This window comes from Perissodus microlepis, chromosome 9, assembly GCF_051167445.1.
Source record: "Perissodus microlepis isolate ML-2025 ecotype Zambia chromosome 9, ASM5116744v1, whole genome shotgun sequence".
NCBI lineage: Eukaryota > Metazoa > Chordata > Actinopteri > Cichliformes > Cichlidae > Perissodus > Perissodus microlepis.
Window position 1 is genome coordinate 28,044,252 of NC_140469.1, and position 26,010 is coordinate 28,070,261.

Consider the following 26,010-nt stretch of genomic DNA (forward strand, 5'->3'; position numbering starts at 1 on the left):
TTCGACCACTCAGATAACTGCATTGGCAACAAGTGTGCTCAAAAACTTGCACCGGTGATATAAATAAATAGTAAAAAAAAAAAGAAAAAAAAAAGAAAAATTATATATATAAAAAACCTCAGACACACAGCTATATTAGGGTGACCCACCGTCCCCTTTTCCCGGACAGGTTCATTGTTCACGTTCCGTCCGGGGCGTCTGGGGGGTTTTCGAGATTGATAAAAATGTCGGTGTTTTCATATATTCCGATAGAGGACCCATGTGTGTGAAGTCATCCCCGAACTGCTGCTTTGTGAGCGCTTGTTCTGTGCTCACAAACGGGACAGACAGCGCGCAACAACGCGCCCAATCATGTTCAAAAGATCCCAACACGCAAGTGCATCTTTTCAGACGAACTGCAAAAATTTTTTTCCTTCGTACCGACCGAGTACTGGTAATTTTTCTTATGCAGATGAAGCATTATTTCATATATGGTCACCCCTAAGCTATATGCTGATCCAGGTAAATCAACTTCCTGAAATGTTTTTCTCTGTCTCTTTAGATGTGGTCCCAACTCGGTCTCCTCACAAGAGACTCAGCAGCGGATTAAAATCCCCAAATGGACATTTCTGTTACACGCTCCTGATGTTCGCACACAGACGTGCGACAGATACCGGAAAAGGTGACGCTATTTTCTGGAGGGGTGATTTCATACCTGATGATCTCTAACCTGGGTCTTAACCTGCTTCGGAGCCGGTTAGCGTCACATCATGTGCAATAACGTAGCTACTGTTTCCCAAAATTTAGAAACAAATCCGATCAGTTTAAAGATTTAAACAAAGTCATTAAAGTCACCTGTTTCAGGTGGAGTCCAGCCTACTCTCAGGAAGCAGCTCACCTGTGCGTCAGTGTTTAGTTTCCGGTATGGAGCGGAGATTCTTTCTCTTATGCAATGTTTGAAGAATCTGTGAGTTTGCTTTGATTCTTTCTCTAACAGTTCGTCTTGCTTTCTGGCTGTGATTTTTGCGCAAGATGCGGTCATCTTATCCGTCTTGTACTTCAGGACAAACGCTGGATCGCTGTGTTTGAACAGAAATCCACACAGTTGAAATCAAACATGAAGCAGCTGATGTGAGGTGGACGTCTTCGAAAAAAAACTATAATGAGTTTTTATGTCTTGTAAGAGCAGAGTGCCGCTTTTTCCTGTCACTTCTTTGAAAATAAAACTACATTAAAGCTTGATTTTAGCGATTTAGTCAGATTGTCAAGTTTAGGGTCTTACAAATGTTCAGTGTTTCGCTAACATGATTCCCAGTTTCAGCAGCTTTCCACTCTGCTAAAACATGCGAAAATAAGTATTGACTGTAGAGCTGCAGCCATCACATGATTAACTGACAGTAAAGGAATCCTAACCATTCAGATCGTTGTTAATCATTTGTGTTTTGAAGCAAAATCTGCTGGGAGGGCTTGATGCATATCTTTGTTGTTCGTGATACTAAACTAAATATTTTTAGACTAGTGATGCGGCATTCACCAGCTTTTGACATTTTATGAAACAACAACAAATCTAAAAGATAATTGGCTGGTTAATGGTGAATGTAATGTTTAGTTGCAGCTCTTGATGGCTGTCCACATTAATCCTGGAATTTACAGAGATAGATTGCTATTAGATGGAAAATGCTTCTTATTAACAGCAAATCAGTGTGTGCACAGTTTTCTGAAAAGTAACCAGGATTAATTATTGTGTAGCTTTAACACTGCTGGCACTCCGAACAATGGATCAGCTGAAAAGATGTTTCACTGACTGAATATCAGTGGATTGAAGCTTCCATTCAGAGTAAACCAGGTGTGTCGGGGAGTCATCCTGTGTGCGAAAAGATGACTCCCCGTTCAGCACCAGTGTTGGAGTCCTTACTGAAAACAAGTAATGTATTACACATTACTCGTTACTTTTCTAAAAAGTCATGCCGTGCATTGCTTAAATACTTGCTGGAGAATGTAATTAGAAAGTAGGTCATTACACTCATCATTACATTACTTACTTTCTTGTTACTTTCATTACATTCCTTTCTTGTTATTCCAGAAAATAACCTGAAACACACTGTCTAAAAATGACCAGGCTACAGTCTCCCACACTAACACAAACAATGAGGAAACACTTGCAATCTTTTTTTAGTGTTTACCTGCAGTGTGAACAGAAAGTGAAAACTGCAAAGAAAAGTTAAAAAACAGCTAAAGAGACTTAAGTGGGATCACCAGAGTGATTAAGCTGTTCAGCCTAAACAGGTACAAACAGTTCAGGGTCTGGTTGCAGAGCTGTAGTCAGCATTCAGTCAGTACTATCATCACTATGTGTTTTTGGGTAGCAGTGTGTTTGCATGTTGTCTGCATAATTTCATCATAATGTGGTTGTTTCTGTTCTGGACGCTGTTTGCAATCAACCATCGTGCTCATGTCCTTTTGGGAAATAAAAACAATGTCATAAACTCACTCCTGAAAAGTTGCTGCAGCAAGAGTGTTTTTATTTTACTTTCTGTCTCACCTGATTGATAAATCATCAAACATTTGTAATGTAAGTGACTGCATAATTGTAATGTGATTACAGTAGTGTGTTACTTTGTAATGTTCAGTGCACATAATGGAAAGAAGGATTTCAGTTGATGTTCATATGAATAATTTGTGTTTCCTCTGCAGATGTGGAATTCCACAGCATGGATGAGCGTGAGGACAGAGAGGAGGGAGTCCCTCCCTCTAAAACCACTCTGTGTGAGGAACATGAGATCCAGCCCAAAGCTCAGAGGTGACATGACATCTGTAAATATCGCAGCTGAGCACTCACATCACTGCACCATCATTATTTATAGAAAAACTAAACGTTGACCTGGACCTAAAGTTAAAGAACGAGCTGAACAGAAAATTATTTAATATTTCAAAGACATTCGTGAGACACAGAGTAAGTCATTCTCGGGATTCAATCAGTTAGATACTATTTTATAAGATAAATTGTTTGAGTTTTTTAAGATTTTGATTGTTTGTTAGCCATTTCTAATATAACGTGGTCTACAAATGTAATTTCATATTGTTACTCATCATTCATTCTCACTCATTATTCAAACATGTATAATCACATTTTTTCTTTTAGGATTTTCTGTCCAACATGATTTTACTGAATATTTTTTTCTTTCAGTTCCCATCAGCGAGCTGAACCCAGCTGTGTGTCCTTAAGAAGCAGCCATTCAAAGCAGTATGATATTACATTTAAAGAAGAAGCTTCTGCTGTGGAGAGGTAAACTGTGTCCAAATGTTCTAACCAAATCTGTTTTTCTAAATAAATTTAAGAAATGTTTCATGTCATGGTAGCTCAGTTAAGTTCATTGGACATTCATCTGACACATAGTAAGTAGTTCTCACTATTTAATTAGGTTTAAATAATATTTCAAAATGTTTTAGTTGTTTGAGATTGAGATATTTTTTAAATATTTAATTCTATTGTAAACTGGTCTACATTTGTAATTGAATATTTTCTTTTATTCTCTTTATTTACATGAGCATATATTCACATTTTTTTTCTTTTAGCATTTTCTGTGTGAGAGGATTTTACTAGATATTATTTTTCTTTCAGTTACCATCAGAGGCCTGACCCCAGCCCTGTGTCATTACAGAGCAGCCATTCAAAGCAGTATGATATTACATTTAAAGAAGAAGCTTCTGTTGTGGAGAGGTAATCTGCATCTAAATCTCTAACTGATTCTGTTATTCTGTTATCTTTTCATACATGCTTCTGTGTTCATATGTGATTTTGTGTGTGCTGGAGTTTTTCCACAAACACAACAGTCTTAATGAGAGCCTTTCTTGTCTATAATGAGCCTAACTGTTTCCCTTTATCTCATGAGCTTCCTCTTAGCCACCCCATCTCATAGCAACACTGTGGTTGTTGGCAGAGTTCTGAGATTAATAAACATTGTAATGGTCCATGCACCCCCAACACACATCAACTGTCAAGATCCTTAATAATTTTACAGCAAGTACTGTGAGGGCATTTATTGTTTTCACTGTCTGTGTCAGATAACACAGGGCACCTTCAGAGCTCCAGACATTAGCAGGAAGGCACTGTTTTGTTAGTTTGGGTGTTTTTTGGTATAATGTGGAGGACCAGTTTATGGTGTTTTGTGTGATTATACTTTTGCTTCATGATTCCTCCACAGAGTGGATCAGGAGACCTCAGAGGTTCCCAGTGGTCGGTCTGAGCAGCAGCATCAAACACACCTGGACTCCATATTTGTGGTTTGTACATGCACAACAGCTACTTTTACATTTATTCTCTTCTTAGTCATTTCGAAGTTGAGTGTGTGGGTTGTGATTCAGGAGGTAAAGCTGGTTCTCCTTCAAACAGAACGCTTGTGTCAAATTTCAGCCTGCTCTAATCTGCATGCTGTACATGGTACATATGACAAACACTAGCTTCTTCTAGCATTGGAGGTGAGGTAAGGTGAAATGGAAGCACAATTAAGCACAGTTTAATGCTAAACTTATTTTTACAGAAGAATATAAAACTTTGTGGTTTAGCCTTACTGGTGACTAATTTTACTTCTACAGATACATGTTTTTCTTCAGCTGCTGGTTAGTGTCTAGTAAACTATTTGGGTAGATAGATAATTGGAAACCATTTTGTTAAAAAACGTGTCTGGTCACGAGAGATGACAATGATCCTGTTTTGTACTGTGCAGCTCTCATATAGAACCGGTTGTGGTAAAAGTACTGATATTCTGTACTTAAGTAGAATTACAGATACCTGGGTATCTGAACTACTCCAGTAGAAGTACTGAAGAAACTTCATTACTTAAGTAAAAGTGAACAAGTACAGGCTCCGCAATATACTCAAAGTAAGAAAGTAGCAAGTATCTCCTTAAGGGACATTTCTACTAACCATTTGTGTACAAAGCTAATTGAACCTTATACATTAGTACATGAGAATACAAATATTATTCAAATCATAGTTTTAATTCTAATAAATATACTCAAGTTTATTCTGTTATTTAGGTCACATGCAGTGAAAGAGAATTTAAAAACGAAGAACTGTTTTTTTGGACTTTGCCTACACCTGAAGAGGAAAATGAGTACAGTCAGGGGTTAAAGTTGGAGCTGGCATGTGAGGGGACCACAGTTTGTGGTGTAGTGGCTCAGTGTGGGGAAAAGAATCACAACTCACAAAAATTTGTATTGTCAGATCCAGTAGATTTTTGCACAGGCTGTGTTCAGCTGATTTAATCTGAATTGTTGAATTCAACAAACTGGCAGCAGTTTAACCAGCTATTTGAATGAATCTAACTATCATTATCTTAAATGCATGTTAGTCTACTGCGCTTGATGTAACCCAACACTGACCGGCCGCTGTGCAAAAATAAAAATAAAATGAATTTGCAATAAATTTGCAGAAAGCTAACCTCTTTACAAACTACCAGTGCTTTCGTGTAACATTTGAATAACACAAAATAAGTATAGCTTAGTTTGTTTTGCAGGATGATTGACAATATGAAAATACATTATTTATCAAAACACATCATGTACACATCCAATATGTGGTTAAAAATGACAACTGTGTCACTGAGCAGGCCTTACCTTTAAATCTAACTTTTCTTCCCCTGTCCTGCCTTTCCTTCATCTTATCTCATGCTCTTTTCTCTCCCTGTGAAAAACAGCAGCTGGACCTTTAGCTTGCAACACACTGTGAGACAAACTGCACACAAACAGTTTGAGTTTGCTGATGTTTGTGGAGCTGATAGAAATGTCAAATATTAAATTACCTGACAGTTAAAAAAATGTTACTTCCTTTATGCTCGCTCCTCTTCTGTAGCACTAACTAAATGTTTAAGTACCATGACCACAGTTTATGGACTCGTGCACCATTCCAGCCCACTTAAACCACCGAGTATAAATGCTATCGATGAACCAAAAGTGATCATTAACCATCACTTAGTTATGCTGCTGAAGGCTTAGGTTCCTGGAGGACTTCCCATGATGCACTGATTACATCTTTAATCCCCTCTTTTACTGCTTAAGCATTTATAAATCATCACTGCATTTTGTCTTTTCTCTTTTGTAGTTTGCATTTTGTTCTCTTTATTGTTCCTGGGTCTTTATACTTTTCATTTCTTTTTTTTTTTATTTCCCTATGTGTTGCAACTGCTTGTGTTTATGGGGTGACCAGGTAATTTATAAAGTATTCTGTTGCAGCTGCTGGAGGACAGCATTGTCACTTTTGTGAAGAATGAACTGAAGAAGATCCAGAAGGTTCTGACTCCAGATTACCCAGAATTCTTAGAGAGTCCGAGGGAGGATGAGGAGATGTTAGAGAGTGAGGATGAAGAGCAGAGGAGGAGCAGCCGAGAAGCATTGGTTAAGATCACACTGCTCTTTCTTAGGAGAATGAAGCAAGAGGAGCTCGCTGACCGTCTGCAGAGCAGTAAGAGGATTCATGCTATTTGATAAATGGGACATTTATTAATGGACCAATATATACTCACAACATATGCACTTGATAAGTCCTTGACTTATATTTTTTGTCTGTTTGTTCCTTCAGAAACATCTTTTAGGAACTTCCAATCGAGTCAAAGTGAGCTTAAATCAAAACTGAAGAAGAAGTTCCAGTGTGTTTTTGAGGGGATCGCTAAAGCAGGAAACCCAACCCTGCTGAATCAGATCTACACAGAGCTCTACATCACAGAGGGAGGGACCACAGAGGTCAATGATGAACACGAGGTTAGACAGATTGAAGCAGTATCCAAAAAATCAGATAGTTCAGAAACAACAATCAGACAAGAAGACATCTTTAAAGGCTCACCTGAGAGACATGAACCAATCAGAACAGTGCTGACAAAGGGAGTGGCTGGGATTGGGAAAACAGTCTTAACACGGAAGTTCACGCTGGACTGGGCTGAAGACAAAACCAACCAGGACATCCAGTTCATGTTTCCATTCACTTTCAGAGAGCTGAATGTGCTGAAGGAGAAAAAGTTCAGCTTGATGGAACTTGTTCATCACTTCTTTCCTGAAACCAAAGGATCAGGAATCTGCAGCTTCGAAGACTTCCAGGTTGTGTTCATCTTTGATGGTCTGGATGAGTGTAGACTTCCTCTGGACTTCCAAACCATTGAGACGCTGACTGATGTAACAGAGTCCACCTCAATGGATGTGCTTCTGACCAACCTCATCAGACGGAATCTATTTCCCTCTGCTCGCCTATGGGTAACCACACGCCCTGCAGCAGCCAGTCAGATCCCTCCTCAATATGTTGACATGGTGACAGAGGTTAGAGGGTTCACTGACCCTCAGAAAGAGGAGTACTTCAGGAAGAGATTCAGAGATAAGAAGCAGGCCTGTAGAATCATCTCCCACATCAAGAGAACACGAAGCATCCACATCATGTGCCACATCCCAGTCTTCTGCTGGATCACTGCTACAGTTCTGGAGGATGTGCTGAAAACCAGAGAGGGAGGACAGCTGCCCAAGACCCTGACCGAGATGTACATCCACTTCCTGGTGGTTCAGGCCAAAGTAAAGAAGGTCAAGTATGATGGAGGAGCTGAAACAGATCCACACTGGAGTCCAGAGAGCAGGAAGATGACTGAGTCTCTGGGAAAATTGGCTTTTGAACAGCTGCAGAAAGGAAACCTGATCTTCTATGAATCAGACCTGACGGAGAGTGGCATCGATATCAGAGCAGCATCAGTGTGTTCGGGAGTGTTCACACAGATTTTTAAAGAGGAGAGAGGACTGTACCAGGACAAGGTTTTCTGCTTCATCCATTTGAGCATCCAGGAATTTCTGGCTGCTCTTCATGTCCACCTGACTTTGATCAACTCTGGTATTAATCTTCTGGAAGAGAAAGAGATGACATCCCAGAACTCTGAAACAAGAGATCCTACACCCTTCTATCAGAATGCTGTGAACAAAGCTTTACAGAGTACAAACGGACACCTGGACTTGTTTCTCCGCTTCCTCCTGGGACTATCACTACAAACCAATCAGAGTCTACTACAAGGCCTGCTTACACAGACAGGAAGTAGCTCACAGACCAATCAGGAAACAGTCAAGTATATCAAGGAGAATATCAATGAGAATCTGTCTGCAGAGAAAAGCATCAATCTGTTCCACTGTCTGAATGAACTGAATGATCGTTCTCTAGTGGATGAGATCCAACAATCCCTGAATTCAGGAAGGCTGTCTACAGATAAACTGTCTCCTGCTCAGTGGTCAGCTCTGGTCTTCATCTTACTGTCATCAGAGGAAGATCTAGATGTGTTTGACCTGAAGAAATACTCTGCTTCAGAGGAGGCTCTGCTGAGGCTGCTGCCAGTGATCAAAGCCTCCAACAAAGCTCTGTAAGCAAACACGTTCTCATCCTTTTGTTTTGAAAATATTGATTCTACTTTTCAAAAAAGCAGGCATGCAAAATTCAAGAAACCTAAATAGTGTAATGGCTGCTGGCACTTTAGGCGTAACTTTTAAATTAAATGGTCATATGCACTCACGATCAATTGTAGGATATTTTTAATGTTTCATAACAACGGAAAGTATTAGCATTTCTGGAAAATATCATTATAGATAAATTACCCTCAGTTTGAGCCTGTTGTTAAGAAATTTCAGGTTCACTTTTCTTGGAGCAGTGTTATATCTTTCTGGCCTGACTCTATGTGCTGGGTGACTGAGAACCTAGATAGACAACAACAACAACAACATAGGTCTGATATCTCAGCCCCCTAGAATCAGGTTGTTCACTCATGATTTTGTTTCTAAGTCAGGAGTTTTGTTTTTCAATTCTAATCCTTATAATTTAGTCAGCAGACTGTATCTTCTTTTGGTGGTACTGAACATAGCTCAGTCTCAGTGTAACTAACCTTCATCATAATCCCTTATCTTATTGTTTAAATCTCTATTATGTCTGCTATGATACCATCTAGTTAGGAGGAAAAATTTGGACTGCACAGCTTTTTACAGAGACACTTTTTTGCATAGACAGTGCTTGGATTACTAACTCCAGTCTAAAGGTATGTTTTCAGAACAACTAAAGTACAAGGCAGAGGAGGTGGGGCTCCCAAACATTAAGTGCTGCCCTTTCTGTTTCCTGAAATAGACCAATCAAAAGAGAACTATGCTTTTAGGAAGAGTAGTTTTAAAAGAGAAAGGTCTAACCTGCTTGTTTTAGAAAGGATTAACTAAAAGTCTGCATTAAGGATTGCTATGTGATTAAACAAGGAGCTGTACATAGGAACAATAATCACAGTTTAAAATCAGGAAAACGACCAGCAGTGGTGTATGCTTGTACCAGTGAAGTGGGTACTGAACTTTATCTGCCAGCTTTGTATAAGTACTGTAGAGGCTAAGCCTATGCTTGAAGCCACTGAGATGTTCGTTGGCGAGGGTGACGCGATGTCACTGTTATGCATTAATTTATTAAACTTGATGCAGTCCAATAATTCCAGCCTTACTCATCTTGTCCTTTAGATTCTTTATTTTCACAATTTAACATAGCAGTGCAGCAGTCACAAACTGTTCATGTAAAAGTGTTTCTCACACACAACGGTTAAATATGTGTGTCTACCTTAAATACTTTCACATAAACATAAAGAAAAACTCTAAAGGTGACCTCTAGCGGCATACATAAGGCATCAACCCAAAAATGGCTCCTACAAGTATTTTGACTTACTAAGAAAATGTGAAAGTGTTCTGTTTTTGGTCTAAACTTAAATTAGGTTTTTACTTATTCACAAATTATGACTTTATCAAGGAAATATTTGCTTTTCTCGTTGAGTGTCAAAATAAAAGTTTTACATATTTTATTTTATTTTTTACAGACTGAGTGGCTGTAACCTCTCAGAGAGAAGCTGTGAAGCTCTGACTTCAGTTCTCCGCTGTCGGTCCTGTAGTCTGACAGAGCTGGACCTGAGTAATAATGACCTGCAGGATTCTGGAGTGAAACTTCTCTCTGCTGGACTGGAGAGTTCGCATTGTACACTGGAAACTCTGAGGTCAGGAATCCGACTTTTTCTCTGATCTTTTAAAAGCGTAATTATATTATTGCATAGACAGTTCAATTTTAAAGCAAAATTTATCTTTATTAAAAAGGAATGTACAACAGAGCTTTTAATGTAGTTGTAATTAAACCATTACTTAAAAGGCCTTTACATGATCCAGCTTATAAGCTAATTGTAGGATAATTTCTAATCTTCCTTTCATTAAAAACATCTGAGGAGTTCTTGTAGGTCAGTTTTAGGTTTAGAGTTCATTATAACACAGAAAGAGCATTGTTGAAGGTTAATATTGATCTTCTTATGGCCTTTGACAGTTGACTCATCTCTGTGCTTGTCATCCTAGACCTCAGTGCTGCATTTGACATAGTGCATTATACTACAGAGGCTAGAATACAATGTTTTTATTAAAGGAAATTGGCTACAATGATTTGAATGCTGTTTATCTGATGGATTTGTTCATGGAAAAGTGTTTCTCACACACAAAGGTTAATCTTCAACTTCTACAGGGCTCAAATATATTTTTATGTTATATAAAGTTCACTGTAATAATTCAGAATAATTATTGTGGATTTTTTTTATAATTAAACAACAACAACAAACAATACTGATCAATATCATTAAATTTAGAAACATACTCTTTCCAGAGTCCGTCTAACGTACAAAGGCCTGAACGTTCAGGCACCATCATATCTCAATGACACTTATGGCATCATATTTTACCAACAGAGTCTTTTGCTCTCCCTGTAGTTCTTGGATCAATATAGTTCCTAGAGTTTCCGAACATAGATGTGCGTCATTACACAATTCAAGACAACTGGTGTTATCTGTCTAAATTATCACATATAAATAAAGCTAAACTGAAGTGAATGAATAGATGGCTGTGTATCACAAAAAGAAAAAAGCTTCAGTGAAGTGTTCACAGATGGATTGTTGTTTTTTGTGTCTTCAGTCTGTCAGGCTGTCTGATCACAGAGCAAGGATGTGTTTCTCTGGCTTCAGCTCTGAGCACCAACCCCTCCCATCTGAAAGAGCTGGATCTGAGCTATAATGATCCAGGAGACTCAGGAATGAAGCTGTTGTTAAGTGGACTGAAGGATCCATGTTGGAAACTAGACACTTTAAGGTATGAGGAGAATGTTTAACAGTGGAGGAAACATTTTCTGTGTCCTCGCTTTGTTTCTGTTTGTTTCATAAAGATATGACCTGAGCAATCACAAATGCAGGGACATTTTTTTCTTTGCTCACAACAGAAACGTTAGTCGAGTTTACCAGTAATGACGTATTTATGCTGAAGGCTGTAAATCAGCATTCGATGCCTGTGATCTTTGGGCCCTCAGGCATGAAAATGATTGCATGATCTCAGGAACATGCTGACATTGTCTCTGAGGCAAAACTAATTTAAAACGATATTATATGGCCTAAGGCCTGCAAAAAAATCAGTAAATACCAATAAAAGGTCACAGAGTTATTAATGTTCTCTGTCATTTTAAAGCAAACAAGAAGAGGACAGAATAAAATAACTGAGTACAGTATCTGCAATGAACATATGAGTATGCTAGTAAAGGACATATATGGGTTATTCAGTGCTGACTTAAGCAGCACCTCAATAAAAGTAATGAATCAGGGTAGCAAAAGGATCTTGATGATATTCTCTTCACTTATTATCATATTATCAATACAGTGCTCAGCAAAATTGTTGAACCAAGGTTTGACGTTATGGATTTACTGATATGAAAATCAATCCAACAACTGCCTCAAAGAACTGAAAATCCATTAAAGTGTCTTTGTGAAAAAGTTGGACTGTGTGTGCATGCTGAAAGACGGCGGTTTGACCCCTCTCCTCCTCTCAGGGTGGAGCCGGCTGGAGTCCGATGGTTGAGACCAGACGGTCTGAGGAAGTGTAAGTTTTTAACATTCATAAAAACAAAGCGGCACAGATTTAACTATTTTCAAACTGTTGCATCACTCAGTCACATCTTTGATGTCATCAAAACGACAACATTGTTGTGTTTGTTGTCTCCACCAGATTCCTGTCAACTCACAATCGACACAAACACAATAAATAAATACCTCAAACTGTCCGACAACAACAGGAAGGTGACACAGGTGAAGGAGGTTCAGTCATATCCTGATCATCCAGACAGATTTGATTACTGGTATCAGCTGCTGTGTACAGATGGTCTGACTGGTCGCTGTTACTGGGAGGTTGAGTGGAGTGGAGGTATTGATATATCAGTGAGTTACAGAGGAATTGAAAGGAAAGGCGACAGTAAAGACTGCGTGTTTGGAAGGAACGATCAGTCCTGGAGACTGGAATGCTACAGCGATGGTCGCCCTCGTTCTGTGTGGCACAATAACAGAAGCATGTCTTCCTCCTACTCCTCCTCCACGTCTTCTGCCTCTAACAGAGTAGCCGTGTACGTGGACTGTCCTGCTGGCGTTCTGTCCTTCTACAGAGTCTCCTCTGACACTCTGATTCACCTCCACACCTTTAACACCACATTCAATGAACCTATTTATCCTGGATTTGGTTTCAATCCTAATGCATCAGTGTCTCTGTGTCCTGTTTAGTATGAAGAAGCTCCTCCTGTTAGAGAAAAACCAACTGTTTTCTGTCTCTTTCACTCAGAAACATGTTCTCAGATTCATCGACTGTTCTAATTAATTTCTTTTAAACGTCTTCCTCTAAACGAAGACGCTTTGTTGTTTTCTGTCATTTTCTAGTGAAAAGCTTCAGTAAATATCAGTATGTTGTGTTTTCATGATTTAGTTTATGTCATCTGTAGATAAGACAAAATGTGATACTGGAGAGGAACCACTGAGCTGCAGGGATTTGTTTACAACTGTCCAGTGACCACAAGCGAACTTGTAGTCAGGTTTGGCCTCATTTCATCCATATTTACTGACTGTTAAAATGATGAAGTAACAACAAGATTACAACTTGTCTGTGGTTACATTTGAGGAATTAAATTATATAATTATATAAGCTACATTAAAGTAGCTGTCTAGATTGCACAGTCTTTAATTGATTTAATTATTTAGTTTTTGTTTTGTTTTATTTAGTAGTACAAATTTTACAAAAAATAATACAATTACGGGGGGAAATTTGGGGAGTTATCAAGTCTGACAAAAGAAATTATTTTTAAAAAGTAAAAAAAAAAAGAAAAACATTAGTAGATTTAACTTGATCTTTTTTTAACACTGGTGCAGCAGCAGCATAATGACTGAGATCAAATGCATTTTTCTGACTTTTCTGTGGAGTCTTGTATTATGAACAAACAGTGCTCATGAAAAAATAGTATGAAGAAGATTGTGTATGTGTAATTTATTTTGTCATGAACTGTTTGGTCTGTCAGTATCACTGGAAAAAACTGCAGAGATTTATTTCACCTCAGTAATTTAATTCACTGAAATTAACTGAATCTGCAGCATCATCTCACTGTTTCAAAATTATCATGTGACCGAGTCTTTCTTACAGAAAAAAGTAGTCAGCACAACAAAAACAAGAGATGTGGATTATTTGTAATGTGTATTAAATAAAATAAAATAATGTGTTTGTCACAGTTAAGTTTAACTAAAGCAGCAGAAATTTAAAATTTTCTTTTTTTCAGGTTTTAAAACAAAAATCCGACTCCCAAGTAGCCGGGCTCCCCAACCTGCAGGGTTGATGGCAGATGATATAACTACTCACTGTCCTTCTGCCTTCACATCAGTGAATTTTAAAGGTTCTTCTGCGAGGACCTGAAAAACTCCTTGATGGAGTTTGATCCTGAGCAGCTAAACTTTAAACTGTCTTTTAATAGATGTTGTATATTTTTAGTGACATCTTCTGGTTGAACGTTTGCTACAACACCCAGCAGTTTAGCTCACATACAAACCTCAAGCACTCTTAAACTTGAGTAATAAAATGAAAGAATAAATATATGAATTTTGTATTTTAGCAATAAGTAAATGTTATTTTTTTATTTTGGTGTGCAGTTATGAATTGATTTACTAAATAACTACAAAAAGCATGACATGATTCTCTTGCACTGTTGCTCATGCTGTTTTATGAAAATGATATTTATTGATTAACATAATGTGATCTGCACTCGTGATTTGAATGCACTGAAAAGTAACCTATGCTGGATCAGTAATCACAGGCACTCGGGAGTCCTACCTTTTTTTGTATAAATGAAATCAATGTTTTTAGTGTTTAGCGTGTGCGCATGTGTGAGGGGAGGACAGTTGCACTTGAATCCTGGATTGTGAGAGCAGCTAAAATAAAGAAAGACGCAGTAAAAGGTTTGGTAGCATTTTAGCGAATGACTGTTCTTGTGAAAAGTTGGTGATTGACAAGTCATTCTTCTTACCACACCTAGCTATTTCAAACACTTCCCTGAGTCATAGTTTTAAGACACTTGAGAGCGTCACAAGCAAACAAACAAGCTCGATGAGTTTTGTTATGAGCCAGTAACATGTTGGTTCTTTTTTCAAACACTGATGAAGTAACAGGGAGGCAACTAGAACTGAACGAGCTAATGACTGGGATCAAGTCCATCGTGTTTTTGACCATCCTGAACTGTCGGTGGATAAAAGGAGTTGAGTGAGGTGTTATCTTGTGCGTGCATATGCATAATACCTTATTCTGACCATTATAACTAACCATTATCATGGTAGTTATTATGAATGGATCTAAACATACCAGGAAACAATATGGCAGGCTAAAGAGAAACAGTTCATTCTGTGGGCGTGGAGGCAGAAATCTAGAACGCGAAAACTACATGTTCTAAGAGAGACTTCTTTTTTCTTCTGTAATGAAGTTTGATTCAGCAGCAGGAATATGGAACTGAGCAGGATAATCAGGATCAAGTGTGTTGTTCTGGCTTTTCTGTGGACTCTAGCGAACGGAGGTGAGTGAAGCTGTTGTGACCTTCATTAAAACAGGTGTGTTTAGGTTCATGATGGTTTTTATACAAAGAAAAAACAAACATACCAAAAATATGACGAGCATTTAGAATTACAATAAGAAATGTATAAATATGTTGTTTGTGCTTCTCGGAAAGTTTAAATAGATGGTATGTCTAAAAGAGTTTTTTTTTTGCTTATCCAGTATTTTTGTCTAGAAATCCAGTCTTCTGTTATGTTCCATTCCATAAACTTTGATGGCAGAAATTTCAGAGATATTTGTACAGTGACCCGGATCAACAAGATAAGAAAAGGGTACATCAGGTGCTTATGTTGAGACGACATTAAAGAGTCAAGTCTGAGATGGTCTGGGAACATGTAGAGGAGGGATAGTGAGTATATTGGACAAGCGATGTTGAATATTTCTTGTGGATTTCTTGTGCATCATTTTAGACACATGTAACTAAATTTTAAGCACTAAAGATAATATTTTTTGAATGGTGGTTTGCTACAAAGAATGAGTTCCTGTTCATTCACTGTGTTAGTGTAAAGTTTAACGATGGCATCACATGAAAAATATGGATGCCAGCATGCATTCCAGCTGTCACATACTTTTGTTTTCTGTGTGGGAAAATGTGGAGTATGTAATGTTGCTACCAGAATGACACATCTTTCAGCTATATCAGACACCAACAGCATTGTGTTTACATTCATTGGGGCGACCGTGGCTCAGGGGGTTGAGAAGCATATCTGTAAATGGAAGGTCGCCGGTTCAATCCCCGGGCTCTCTGTCCTGGTCGTTGTGTCCTTGGGCAAGACACTTTACCCTACCGCCTACTGGTGTTGGCCAGAGGGGCCGATGGCGCGATATGGCAGCCTCGCCTCTGTCAGTCTGCCCCAGGGCAGCTGTGGCTACAACTGTAGCTTGCCTCCACCAGTGTGTGTTGAAAAGCGCTATATAAATCCAATCCATTATTATTATTCAAGCAACCAGCTTGGTTTTGTATTTCCACAGTGTTGGACATTTAATTCAGATACCCGGTTTTTACTGGTGGAAAAAATTAAATAGCATCAGCCTCCTAAGTCCCAAACTCTTTCATGGCATGCATTTTTAATTTCTCTTTGCTATTTGGGCTGATTGGGACCTGATGAATGTAAAAACAAAGAATTACGTGATTTTTTTCTTTTACCTGATTTTTGTTTCTGAGAAAAATGAGATCCACATATGAGGACATTAACTTTAAATGTTAATAGAGCAGAGGCAGTATAATGTCCTCGTAAGTAGATATCAGGCCTCTGTAGAGTAAAATTTAGTATTTTGGTCTAGACAACCCAAAATGTGATGTCCACATATGTGGACGCAAGGAGGTCCTATGAGGTTAAAAACGAACTGTTTTTAAGTGAATTGCTGTCAAGATCTTCCTGAATGATTCATGCAGAAACAGTGAAGGACAAAGTTTGATCATGTTAAGTAACCGTAGCAATATAAATTTCATCAATAAAAATTTCAGTTTGTTTAAACAGTCCCCCATCCGTGAGTTGTATAATTAAGAAATGATCAAATCAGGAATTGACATCTTTCGACTTGGCATAGGCTGATTTCCATGTCGTTGTATTCCTGTCTGCTCAGAGTTGTTTGGTGGTGGCAGAAGGATTACATTATTTCTGGGGGACTGCTAGATTTGACTTTTCATTCTATACATGCATTTTTTTAATTTCACATACACACTTACTTACTTAACAGCCCCAATTTGCACCCAGAAGCATCTAAAAATGATTTGAGTTGAAAATACTACTTTCTTGATCATGTTGTTGCAGATACTGAAGTGTCCTGCATTTTCATGGAGACGTGCATGCTGCCGTGCAGCTCTGAGAGAGGCAATGATGTCATCATCCACTGGTTCCAGCAATCAGCAGGAAACCTTTTTGTTCATTCGTTCTATGATGGCCATGACCAGCTTGTAGTGCAGAACCAGCGCTTCAGCGGCAGGACGTCACTGTTCCGCGACCAGCTCTCCTCAGGAAACGCCTCACTGCAGCTGACAAGGGTGAAGGTTCAGGATGAAGGGAGATACAAGTGCCAGGCCATCACCAGGAGAGGAACCAAAGAATCATTTATCGCTTTAAAAATGGATGGTATGAGACACACAATGCATTTACTCAAGAAAGTAATAGTTTCAGTTGGTATAACCATAGTTTTTAAGTCTTTATCCTTTTTTCCAAGTGTCAAAAAGGTTTCTACTTGTATTCAGATGTTTTGCAGAAGTAACTCTAGTTTACATATAATTAAAAAAAATAATACCATGTATTGGGTGCATGTAGACACTGAGTGTGAATAGAATTTAAGGTTGTAGAGTTATTTATTCAAGTTGGTAAAATCTAGATGTATCTGCAGGTAAAAGACGTGCACAGAAGTGCAGTCCAAAACTTTAAAAGAAAAAAGGAAAGCACTAGAATAAATCATTCTTTGGTGAAACAGTTGCTTTAATGAACAAAAAGATCATAGGATGAAAATGATGAAAATACAATCATTTAGCTTATAAAAATCAAGCACTAGTAACACTTTAATAAATTTCTTTTTTCAGCTTTTTCACTCTCCTTACTTGAAAAATGCTATAAAAGAACCCATAAAAATAAGTTGTCTTCCTGGTCTTCTGTCGTCCTGTTTTTTTTTCTGCAGCTCCAGTCCATGAAGTTGACATTCAGCGAGAAGGAAACACACTCACCTGTTGCTCAAACAAAAAACATTTCAAGACAAAATAATTTTTTTAGAGTGAATAATTCATAAAGTATATTTTTTTATGACAGCTCCAGTCCGTGAGGTCAACATTGAGAAGGCAGAAAACAGGATCACCTGCAGCTCTGAGGGGATCTACCCCGAACCTGTGCTCACCTGGTCAACCAGCCGTCAAACCGTCTTCAGGAGCACAACCATAGTCCAGCAGAGTGGACCGAACAGAGAACTTTATAACATTAAGAGTTCTGTCATATTGCCTGACACCAAACATGACTTTACTGATATGACCTACAGCTGCACTGTCAGCACTCGCAGCAACAACAAAACAGCCATTTTGTCAAACCGCAACCTGAAAGAAGGTAAGTGTGTTTTAAGATTTGTGGTCAGTCAGTCAGACTCTTACCAACCAAATAAAAAAATGTTCTGCAAAAATCTTCAGAATTTTTTATTAACAAAATACATATAATAGTTATTTATAGTTATTTATATTGATTATTAAATAAGTAAAATCAACACTTTTCATTTGTGTCTGTGTGTGTTTGTGTCTGTGTGTGTTTGCTACAGGCATCGCTAAAGCCATGGTGGCAGGCGTCATCATGATTGCGGTAATATTAGGCCTGATACCAATATGCTGCAATAAATTTAACAGTAAGGTAAAGACAAACAAACAGATATCAGGAAGGGTATCTACTTCTGAATTTTGGGGATCTGTTGTGTTGATGTGTTGAATTAATAATGCAACATTTTAGATGCACCAGAGCTGCTCAGTGCCAATGAGTGTGCTGCCTACAGTGGAAACAGGATCAATGGAGTTACAGGTACAGACAGGGACAGATGTTGCAATGAGCCCCCTAAAATCTAACCAAACTTTACTTAGAAAGTCCAAAATTTAATTCAAGCCATTTTAATTCTTTAAAATAAATAAATAAATAATAATAATAAAAAAAAAAACTTTCATTTCTTTCGCATTTCTTTTTTTTACCTTTTCAACTATGTTTCTGTATAATGTTTGAAGTGTATGTGGTAGTCTAAACCTTTTTAGTACATGATTTAATAGCTGTACTACTTGCTATAGAACTAATATAAACTCTTGGATGACAAACTCTTCTTCAGTCCCATCAGGCTCAGCAGGTTCCTGATGCTGCAGAAATATCAAGTCAACTCGATTTGGTCCTGACAGAAAAAACTTCAGAGGAACTGAAAACACTGATCGCTCCTGGGTAAATCTCTCTCTCACCCGTTCTTTTTGATCCAGCCTATCTTTGGTTTGCTTTTTTGTTTATTCTTAATGTATTTCAGGACAGAATTCTTTATAATTTCATTTTGCAGTCACGACCATGAGGGAGATGATTTATTACCAAAGGCAGCGGCAGAACCCACAGAAATGTGAATCCTGTAGAAACACGGCCTCAGACAACGTGACCTCTCCATTTATTAAATGATTTCTAAATGTATCTGTTAAATGGACCTGAGTCAGTATCATTAAATGATGCTGATACACTCTGATGTCTTTTCTGTTCTCCATCAGTGACACTAATGCTCAATTTGCACATGTTGGTGAAGTTCTTTGATATTTTGAGGTTGAGATTACAGCGTATGGTTCCTCCTCTACCTCATCTACTCGATAAAATGATACGTCACTCATTATATTTCATAACACATAAATTATGTGGCACGGTGGTTAGCACTGTTGCCGCACAGCAAGAAGGTCCTGAGTTCAATTCCACCATCAGGCCGGGGTCTTTCTGTGTGGAGTTTGCATGTTCTCCCCGTGTTTGTGTGGGTTCCCTCCGGGTACTCCGGCTTCCTCCCACCGTCCAAAGACATGCAGCTTGTGGGGATAGGTTAATTGGATAATCCAAATTGCCACTAGGTGTGAATGTGCGAGTGAATGGTTGTCTGTCCTTGTGTGTTGGCCCTGCGACAGACTGGCGACCTGTCCAGGGTGTACCCCGCCTCTCGCCCTATGACAGCTGGGATAGGCTCCAGCGACGCTGAAAAGGATAAGCGGAAGCGAATGGATGGATGGATGGATAAATTAAAATGTTTACTTGTATAATAGTTTTAGTTGTTTGTTTTTGTTTTATTAAAAAAACACAGTTTTGAAATCTGGAGGTTGTAAGCAGCACGTCTTCAGTGTTTTGTAAAAACATTCACAAATATTAAATGTTTAAGACCTGACTATGATTTACTGTTTTATTATTTGTTGAAAACTTGTTTTTGCTTTTCTTACTGCTAACATTTTTAGGGACTGTCACATGGTGTTTGTTGTTAATGCACCTTTTGGAGATCTACACCTTCATGTAGTGACTTTATAAATTTTACTGTTTGCATTTAGAAGTATTAGTGCCATTTGGTTGTTCGTACTCTTACTGAGCTCATACGAGACTACAGCACTTGCAGTAAATGCAGTCATCAATACTGAGTTTATTGTAATGCCCACCCTGCTTACAGACTGGTGAAGGCTCTCATGCTCACAGTGGCACCTACACATAACCTGATGTTAAATAGCAAATTTGGTTGTATTTAGCAAAACAAAAAAGTAAAATAAGTTTGACTTTACTAAACATATTTTTTAGTCTTAAGTACACATTTCCTTTATTAAAGAAAAAGTTTTCTTATTAAAAAAAAATACAGTCCTGTCTGTCAAGAGATTTATTCTAAAGACACTTCTTCAGCTAAGAATCTAAAGGTAGAAACACACAGACGCTGCAGCATTTACTTGCAAGGGCATGATCACAGAACGCTCACACCAGAGTGGGGGCCCTGTGATGTGCGCTCTGTTCTTGCACTTGTCTTTATTTATATACAAAAGTAATACAACAGTGAATACGTCTATTCATAGGCAGAGGAATGTTAGTGTGTAGGGAGTGAAGATAAGAGTGGTTCAGGTGTATGTGTGTGTGTTATGAGATTCAAAAGGACGTGGCCCCTCTTCTTGTTAGGGAGCGCAGATAAGTGTCCAGCTCTCCTCTTCCTGGCAGGAGTGAAATAATAACAGCTTGTTCAGCTATTATCGCTGTGAGAAAGAATTTATAAAACAGTCTTGTAGTGGACAACAGTCTAAGTCATAAAAAGGTCACCATGCAGTATTCTATCATATGCAAACTTATATCATTAAAAGCTTATACTGACTAATAAGTACAATTTTATATTGACACTGTCAAAACTTCATCTGATTCTGCATTTGGAACATTTTTTAAGTCAAGTGTAAATATGATTTTGTTTTGGAGGCTATGAAATGATCGAAGTTCAATTTAAGTAAAAAATTTGAGATATAAGAATGTGCTTCCCGTCAAATTTCAACAAACAACCATTATTCCCATAACGTGCAGGTATTGACCTAAATGACAGAAGAAAGAAGAAGTCCAATGAACAAAAAGTAAACCTTTATTGAAGCTGAAAAAACTCCAAAATAGCAAAAAACAGCAAAAACAAACAAACCAAAAATGATATCCACAAAAACACTGAAGGGAGATAAATTGGGAGACACGGTGGAGTCACCACCCGCTGTGAGAAGAGCTGACATTAACATAAATACCAACTAACGGAGAACTGACACAAATAAGCAGAAAGCATGCATTGAATTCAAAACCCAAACTAATGTCGTCAACCCAACCCATAATAAGATTTATTACTTACTCATTTAAATATTAAATTACAACAGCTGTAATCATTGACGACAAACAATTGACAACATGCGCAGTAATCGATGCTGCAATCCTAAAGAGGCAAAGTTTGTGATTTCCTCATAGCTGCTTGCGAAGAGCTGCAACAAGTTGTAGCAAATCATGATTATTTTTCTATGAAGCAAGAGAGCAAGAGAGGACCTGCTCTGCACTCAGACGGGAGGCCGTTCTGGTAGAGTTTAGAGAACTGAGCTTTTCAGCAGGCATCAAGGGAACCTAAGTCAGTCTTTTCTGAAAAGACCACAGCCACTAGAGTCTAACTAGTCTAAGAAACTACCTAGACTCTGAGTAAAATGTGTGGATTGTGGCTTATCTGCTGAGGGTGAGAGGGGGCGGAGCACACAGGGAGCAGTGTCAGGTGAGTGAGTAATACTCCTGCAGCAAGTCTGCTAATTTGTTTTCCTCATACACAGCAGTGTGCTGGGACATAGAAGACCAGGAATAAATGTGCTTAACATTTAACTCTCTTTTCCAAAATCACCCTTACCTGATCCAAGGAGTTCTGCCACTCACTCACCAGTCCTCACACAGTATTGGTTAAATATTACAAAATGAAGAATTCTTAGTATTTTTAATTTTATTTGTTTTTTAGTGGTGCTGAGATTAAGCCTTAAGAAGCACTGAAGTTTCCCATTCACCTGTTGCGTTCATGCACTGATGCTTCACGGTGCTTCATTTGCTCTAAGGTGCCATCAAGTGGACAATAAATGTAAAACAGGCAGAGTGATTACAATGACACCATGGCTTTGGTGTGAATGTATGACTTAATGATTTTTGTGAACTTCTAAATAATTCTGACCTTTTAAATATGGTGTGTGTGTGTGTGTGTGTGTGTGTGTGTGTGTGTGTGTGTGTGTGTGTGTGTGTGTGTGTGTGTTTATGCTACAATAACAGGATCAAAAGAGAAGATTAGGAAAAAAAGGATGCAATGAGTTTGTGTTACTGGGTTTGTAACTGTGCTTATGTTACTTATAAAAAGTGACTTTTATTTCATTAAAAAAAAACTTTTCCACAGTGCTGGGCTTCAGGCATTTTCTTCTTTTTCAGATGATTTCACCTGCTTTAGAAAACACTGGAGTGCTGAGAAAAGCATTGATTTGTCTCAGGAGCTCATTGGGAGCATGACTGGACTTGTTTAGGTTTCACCTGTTATCCAAGAGGCTTCTTCAGTTCAGGAAGTTAAGTTATCCAGCAAGTTTTTTACAAGTTTGCACATGTCTCTCTCTCTGACACACACAACAGCAAAAGTTTGCTTGCCTTACCTTGTCCTGTTTTTTTTGCTTGTTTGTTTGTTTGTTTTGAGTGCCGTTTGTTGTTAGAGTGTGTTTAGTTACAGATGCAGCAGAGTGACACTCTTCTTCTCTCATTCACCAACCTATCCATCACCACAGCACCCCGGCATAATAACCACTTTGATCTTAGTTTGAATAATAAAAGGAATAAAAATGTAAAAAGACAAACAGGAGGAGCCCACAGAGAGTCTACAGTGCTGGTTGGTCCTCGTCTGTGGTGTCCAACCAACAGCACAGTTTGCTACCTAACATAAACAGGCTGTAAGTGACTAAATGCAATAACATAATTAGAATGTGTCCATTTCTTCTTGAAGCACAGACTGAGAAGCTTCTAATATGTGCAGTTGTGATGATGAGGAGGAGGAAGCAGCACTGTTTCGTACAACAACAGCACATTTAGAAGTAAGCATCTCCTCATCAGCTGCTGCTTTACTAGAGTTAATGAAGACTGTGTTTTTAAAGCAGGGATCGAGCAGTGCTGACAGTGATATGATGCTCATTTATTGTAAAATGTACAGCTTCTCCTTTAACCATCTCCTCAGACTCTCTGGAGTATGGACAGTGGCCATTTCCTTCCTCCTCTGGTGCATGGTGCAACTATGATAAAGGGAATGACTTTTGGTGGCTCAACTGTGGCCTCATTAAATGGGGACAGAACTTTCTAAAATATTTTTTTACTGTTCAGATGAGATGTTCTTATGGGACAACATCAGTGTGCTCCTGCAGGTTCCCTGGGATCATAAACATGTTGGAGCATATGGTATGTGCTGTTCAAATATGTGTATCCATCTCTTTAATCATCCTTAAGCCAGCTGACCTGTTTGCTCCAACACATGTGTCAGCGTCTCCTATAAAATCAGTGAACAAAAAGTGATTTATTCAAGTGTCACTGCAGCAGCAACTTAAACAAAATGGCATCAGTTAGAATATTGCAATGACAAAAAGCATATAATCCTTGCAGTGGTGCTGATAGAGGTTCAAATATTTGCTGTTAAACTAACTACAGATGTCTTTGACACAGTGGCTGTGGGGTTGAATCATTATAGCTTATCTGTCCTTCACTACAGCTTTCAAAGCCTAAAGGAAATAATTTGCCAGTCTTGGAATGGCAAATATGAGGAAATGAGGTAAAATGCTCACATGCACACCTGTCCTGTGGGGAGAACATCAGTAGGGCTCAGAGCTTTAACAAGCTTTCTTTTTTTTTCTTTCAATAACCAAGGCCTCATCCACCGAATTATTCACCACTGATGACTACAAAACAAACAGACAAATAAACAAATAATGCCATATCAGTTACAAATTTCATCAATTACTCACAATTAAAATATAAATTAATGTTGTTTAATACAAACATACCACGCAATGTTACCTGAGCTGGTCTGGTTTTCATGGAGGGCTCTGTAATGTCAGATCAGGTGTTACTGTTGAGCCAAAACAACACTTCACCTTTAAATACACCGGAAATTAGAAGAAAGAAACTAGAACAAGGGATAAATGTCTTGTTACGTTTTTTTTTTTAATATTAATTATATAAATACTATTAATACTCATTTATAACTATGTGCATATTTTATTAGGTGACATCAGCTGAAAATGTTTCCATATGGGTGAAATTTCTTGCTGCTTCCAAAAAAAGCTTGACCAGAGTGCAAACAAACTCATAATAAATCCGCAGAATGAGGGTGGGGTCCACTCCGGATTACTGCAATCATTTCCTGAATCAGTCACGTGGTAGTGCGGCTTGTGAGGCTTCGAGCGTCACCCAATAAAAACGAAAGTAATCTCTGCGCAGTACTCGACAGAGAGGGACTCGTCTCTAAATGTTTTTCTTATTGTTTGTCACTCGGAAACTCAGTTTGTCGTTGATCAGCAGATGCCTCTTCTGCACGTTAGTGCAGGTGAAGTTACAAACTGTTAATATTAATTATTGTAAGGCGTGTCTCCGTGCTGACCTTGAACATTCAGGCGAAGTTTGATTAGCGTTTTCCTCATTCTCAGTGCGTTAATATGCACTACCTGACAGACAGACCGGCTGTGTGAGTTTGAGATCCTTCAACATTAATGCGCCTGCAAACGGATAAAAGAACAGGATCATGGCTGGGATCAAGTGCGCAGTGTTTCTGGTGCTCCTGACATTTAAGTGGACTTTAGCCGGAGGAGGTGAGTTAGCCATTCACTACACACACTAGCTTACTCCAGTGTAAACAGAAGTTACCTGGTTTTAATCTGAGAAAACAAATACCAGGAAGTGCAACGAGAGAAACTCCAAAATAGCTGAATGTGTGAGGAGAGGCAGAAGTGTCATAACCAGAAACCAACAAATGTCTCCAAGACAGAACTTAGAAATAGAAAATGAACCTTTATTTGTGCTGAGGCAGCAGTCTACAAGGCAGGAGACAACTGAGAACACAGCCCGAGAATAATATAATAGAAACAAACATGAAATAAGACTAAATCTCGGCAATCTAAATGACAAGAATAGGAACAAACTAAGCAGAAAATATAATTGGCAACACAATAGCCAATGATAAACTCAAAACGTTGGGTCACAGAGCAGGGGTCCGTTCTTCGTACCTCGCTAAGTAAGTTAGCTGGATTTGATTGTTGACGATTTCGCGTGATCTTGGATCGTTCGGTTCTCCGAAGCTCATCCGGGACTTGCTGTCATAGCAACAGATCCGTAAGCTTAAACCTGCTTGGGAGCAGGCTTATTTTATGTAAACAGGATTAGATCGCGGCCACTCAGGTATGTCCGCTTCATTTATACGAAAGCAACAGCGATATTTTTCCACTGTTTTTCCATAAATAAATATTATCAATGTAACTAAAGATAATGCAGTATTTGATTCTTTTATTGATTTCATACAGATACATACAGGTCATTTCCTAAAAAAAAGGGAAATGTACTATTAATCATTCTATTTCGTGTATTTGATTATTCCAGATGTAATTCATATTTTAGAGTAGTAATAGTAAATTACTTCGTTTAATCAAGATGAGAGACCACGGCTATAAAAGCGAAGGTGGATTTGGGAAGTCTGTCGCAGCCATGTCCTGTCCGTTTGTACGCGAGCAACCCATTGCGGAAGGTGCAAGATTGATAAGGAGAGTTTTCAGAATTCAGCGTATATTGCGGGATAGACAGGATCCTTTAGCTCAGCGCGACAGTGTGCTCATAGAGAGATATCGATTTTCCCGTGAGGGTATTATTTACTTAACCAACTAGTTGACGAGGGGGTGCAGAACCACCACCTGTCTTTTTTTGCTCTGCCCTTTTCTTGGTTGCTGTTATAAACAAACAAACAGATTATTTCAGGGTCTCTTTTCAAGAGACTAAAAGCAATATAAGTGATAAATATTACCATTCTGTAAAATATTCTTATATTTCACTT

The 26,010-nt window shown here is 38.4% G+C and overlaps 2 protein-coding genes across 3 annotated transcripts; both read left to right on the forward strand.

The window, feature by feature from the left end:
• Nucleotides 1-2,222: 2,222 nt before the first annotated feature.
• On the forward strand, nt 2,223-13,100 carry LOC146380678 (NLR family CARD domain-containing protein 3-like). Of its 2 annotated transcripts, XM_084940210.1 has the most exons (10): nt 2,223-2,779; nt 3,167-3,265; nt 3,602-3,700; nt 4,185-4,263; nt 6,214-6,439; nt 6,560-8,360; nt 9,834-10,007; nt 10,960-11,133; nt 11,861-11,910; nt 12,037-13,100. In XM_084940210.1, the coding sequence occupies exons 1-10, from the start codon at nt 2,691-2,693 to the stop codon at nt 12,579-12,581; spliced, it is 3,336 nt and encodes a 1,111-aa protein (XP_084796336.1). In that variant the 5' UTR covers nt 2,223-2,690; the 3' UTR covers nt 12,582-13,100. The 2 variants fall into 2 exon arrangements, with proteins under 2 accessions (XP_084796336.1, XP_084796338.1); XM_084940212.1 differs by lacking the exons at nt 2,223-2,779; nt 3,167-3,265; nt 3,602-3,700; ... (3 more) ...; nt 11,861-11,910; nt 12,037-13,100 and having other exon boundaries at nt 6,219-6,442; nt 6,560-8,364.
• Nucleotides 13,101-14,498: 1,398 nt separating this feature from the next.
• LOC146380679 (V-set domain-containing T-cell activation inhibitor 1-like) lies at nt 14,499-19,803 on the forward strand. Its single transcript, XM_084940170.1, has 7 exons — nt 14,499-14,902; nt 16,716-17,033; nt 17,706-17,993; nt 18,199-18,287; nt 18,384-18,452; nt 18,748-18,854; nt 18,964-19,803. Exons 1-7 carry the CDS (start codon nt 14,833-14,835, stop codon nt 19,022-19,024), a joined length of 1,002 nt encoding a protein of 333 aa, XP_084796296.1. The 5' UTR covers nt 14,499-14,832; the 3' UTR covers nt 19,025-19,803.
• Nucleotides 19,804-26,010: the final 6,207 nt, after the last annotated feature.

What these genes read in the sequence shown, in the direction of transcription:
- LOC146380678 (XM_084940210.1), top strand. Translation starts at nt 2,691, where the DNA reads ATGGATGAGCGTGAGGACAGAGAGGAGGGAGTCCCTCCCTCTAAAACC. An exon ending in ACCTGGACTCCATATTTGTG is followed by an intron (nt 4,264 to 6,213) that starts GTTTGTACATGC and finishes ATTCTGTTGCAG; the next exon opens with CTGCTGGAGGACAGCATTGT. An exon ending in TGTACACTGGAAACTCTGAG is followed by an intron (nt 10,008 to 10,959) that starts GTCAGGAATCCG and finishes TTGTGTCTTCAG; the next exon opens with TCTGTCAGGCTGTCTGATCA.
- LOC146380679 (XM_084940170.1), top strand. Translation starts at nt 14,833, where the DNA reads ATGGAACTGAGCAGGATAATCAGGATCAAGTGTGTTGTTCTGGCTTTT. An exon ending in CAGGATCAATGGAGTTACAG is followed by an intron (nt 18,453 to 18,747) that starts GTACAGACAGGG and finishes ACTCTTCTTCAG; the next exon opens with TCCCATCAGGCTCAGCAGGT. An exon ending in AAAACACTGATCGCTCCTGG is followed by an intron (nt 18,855 to 18,963) that starts GTAAATCTCTCT and finishes TTCATTTTGCAG; the next exon opens with TCACGACCATGAGGGAGATG.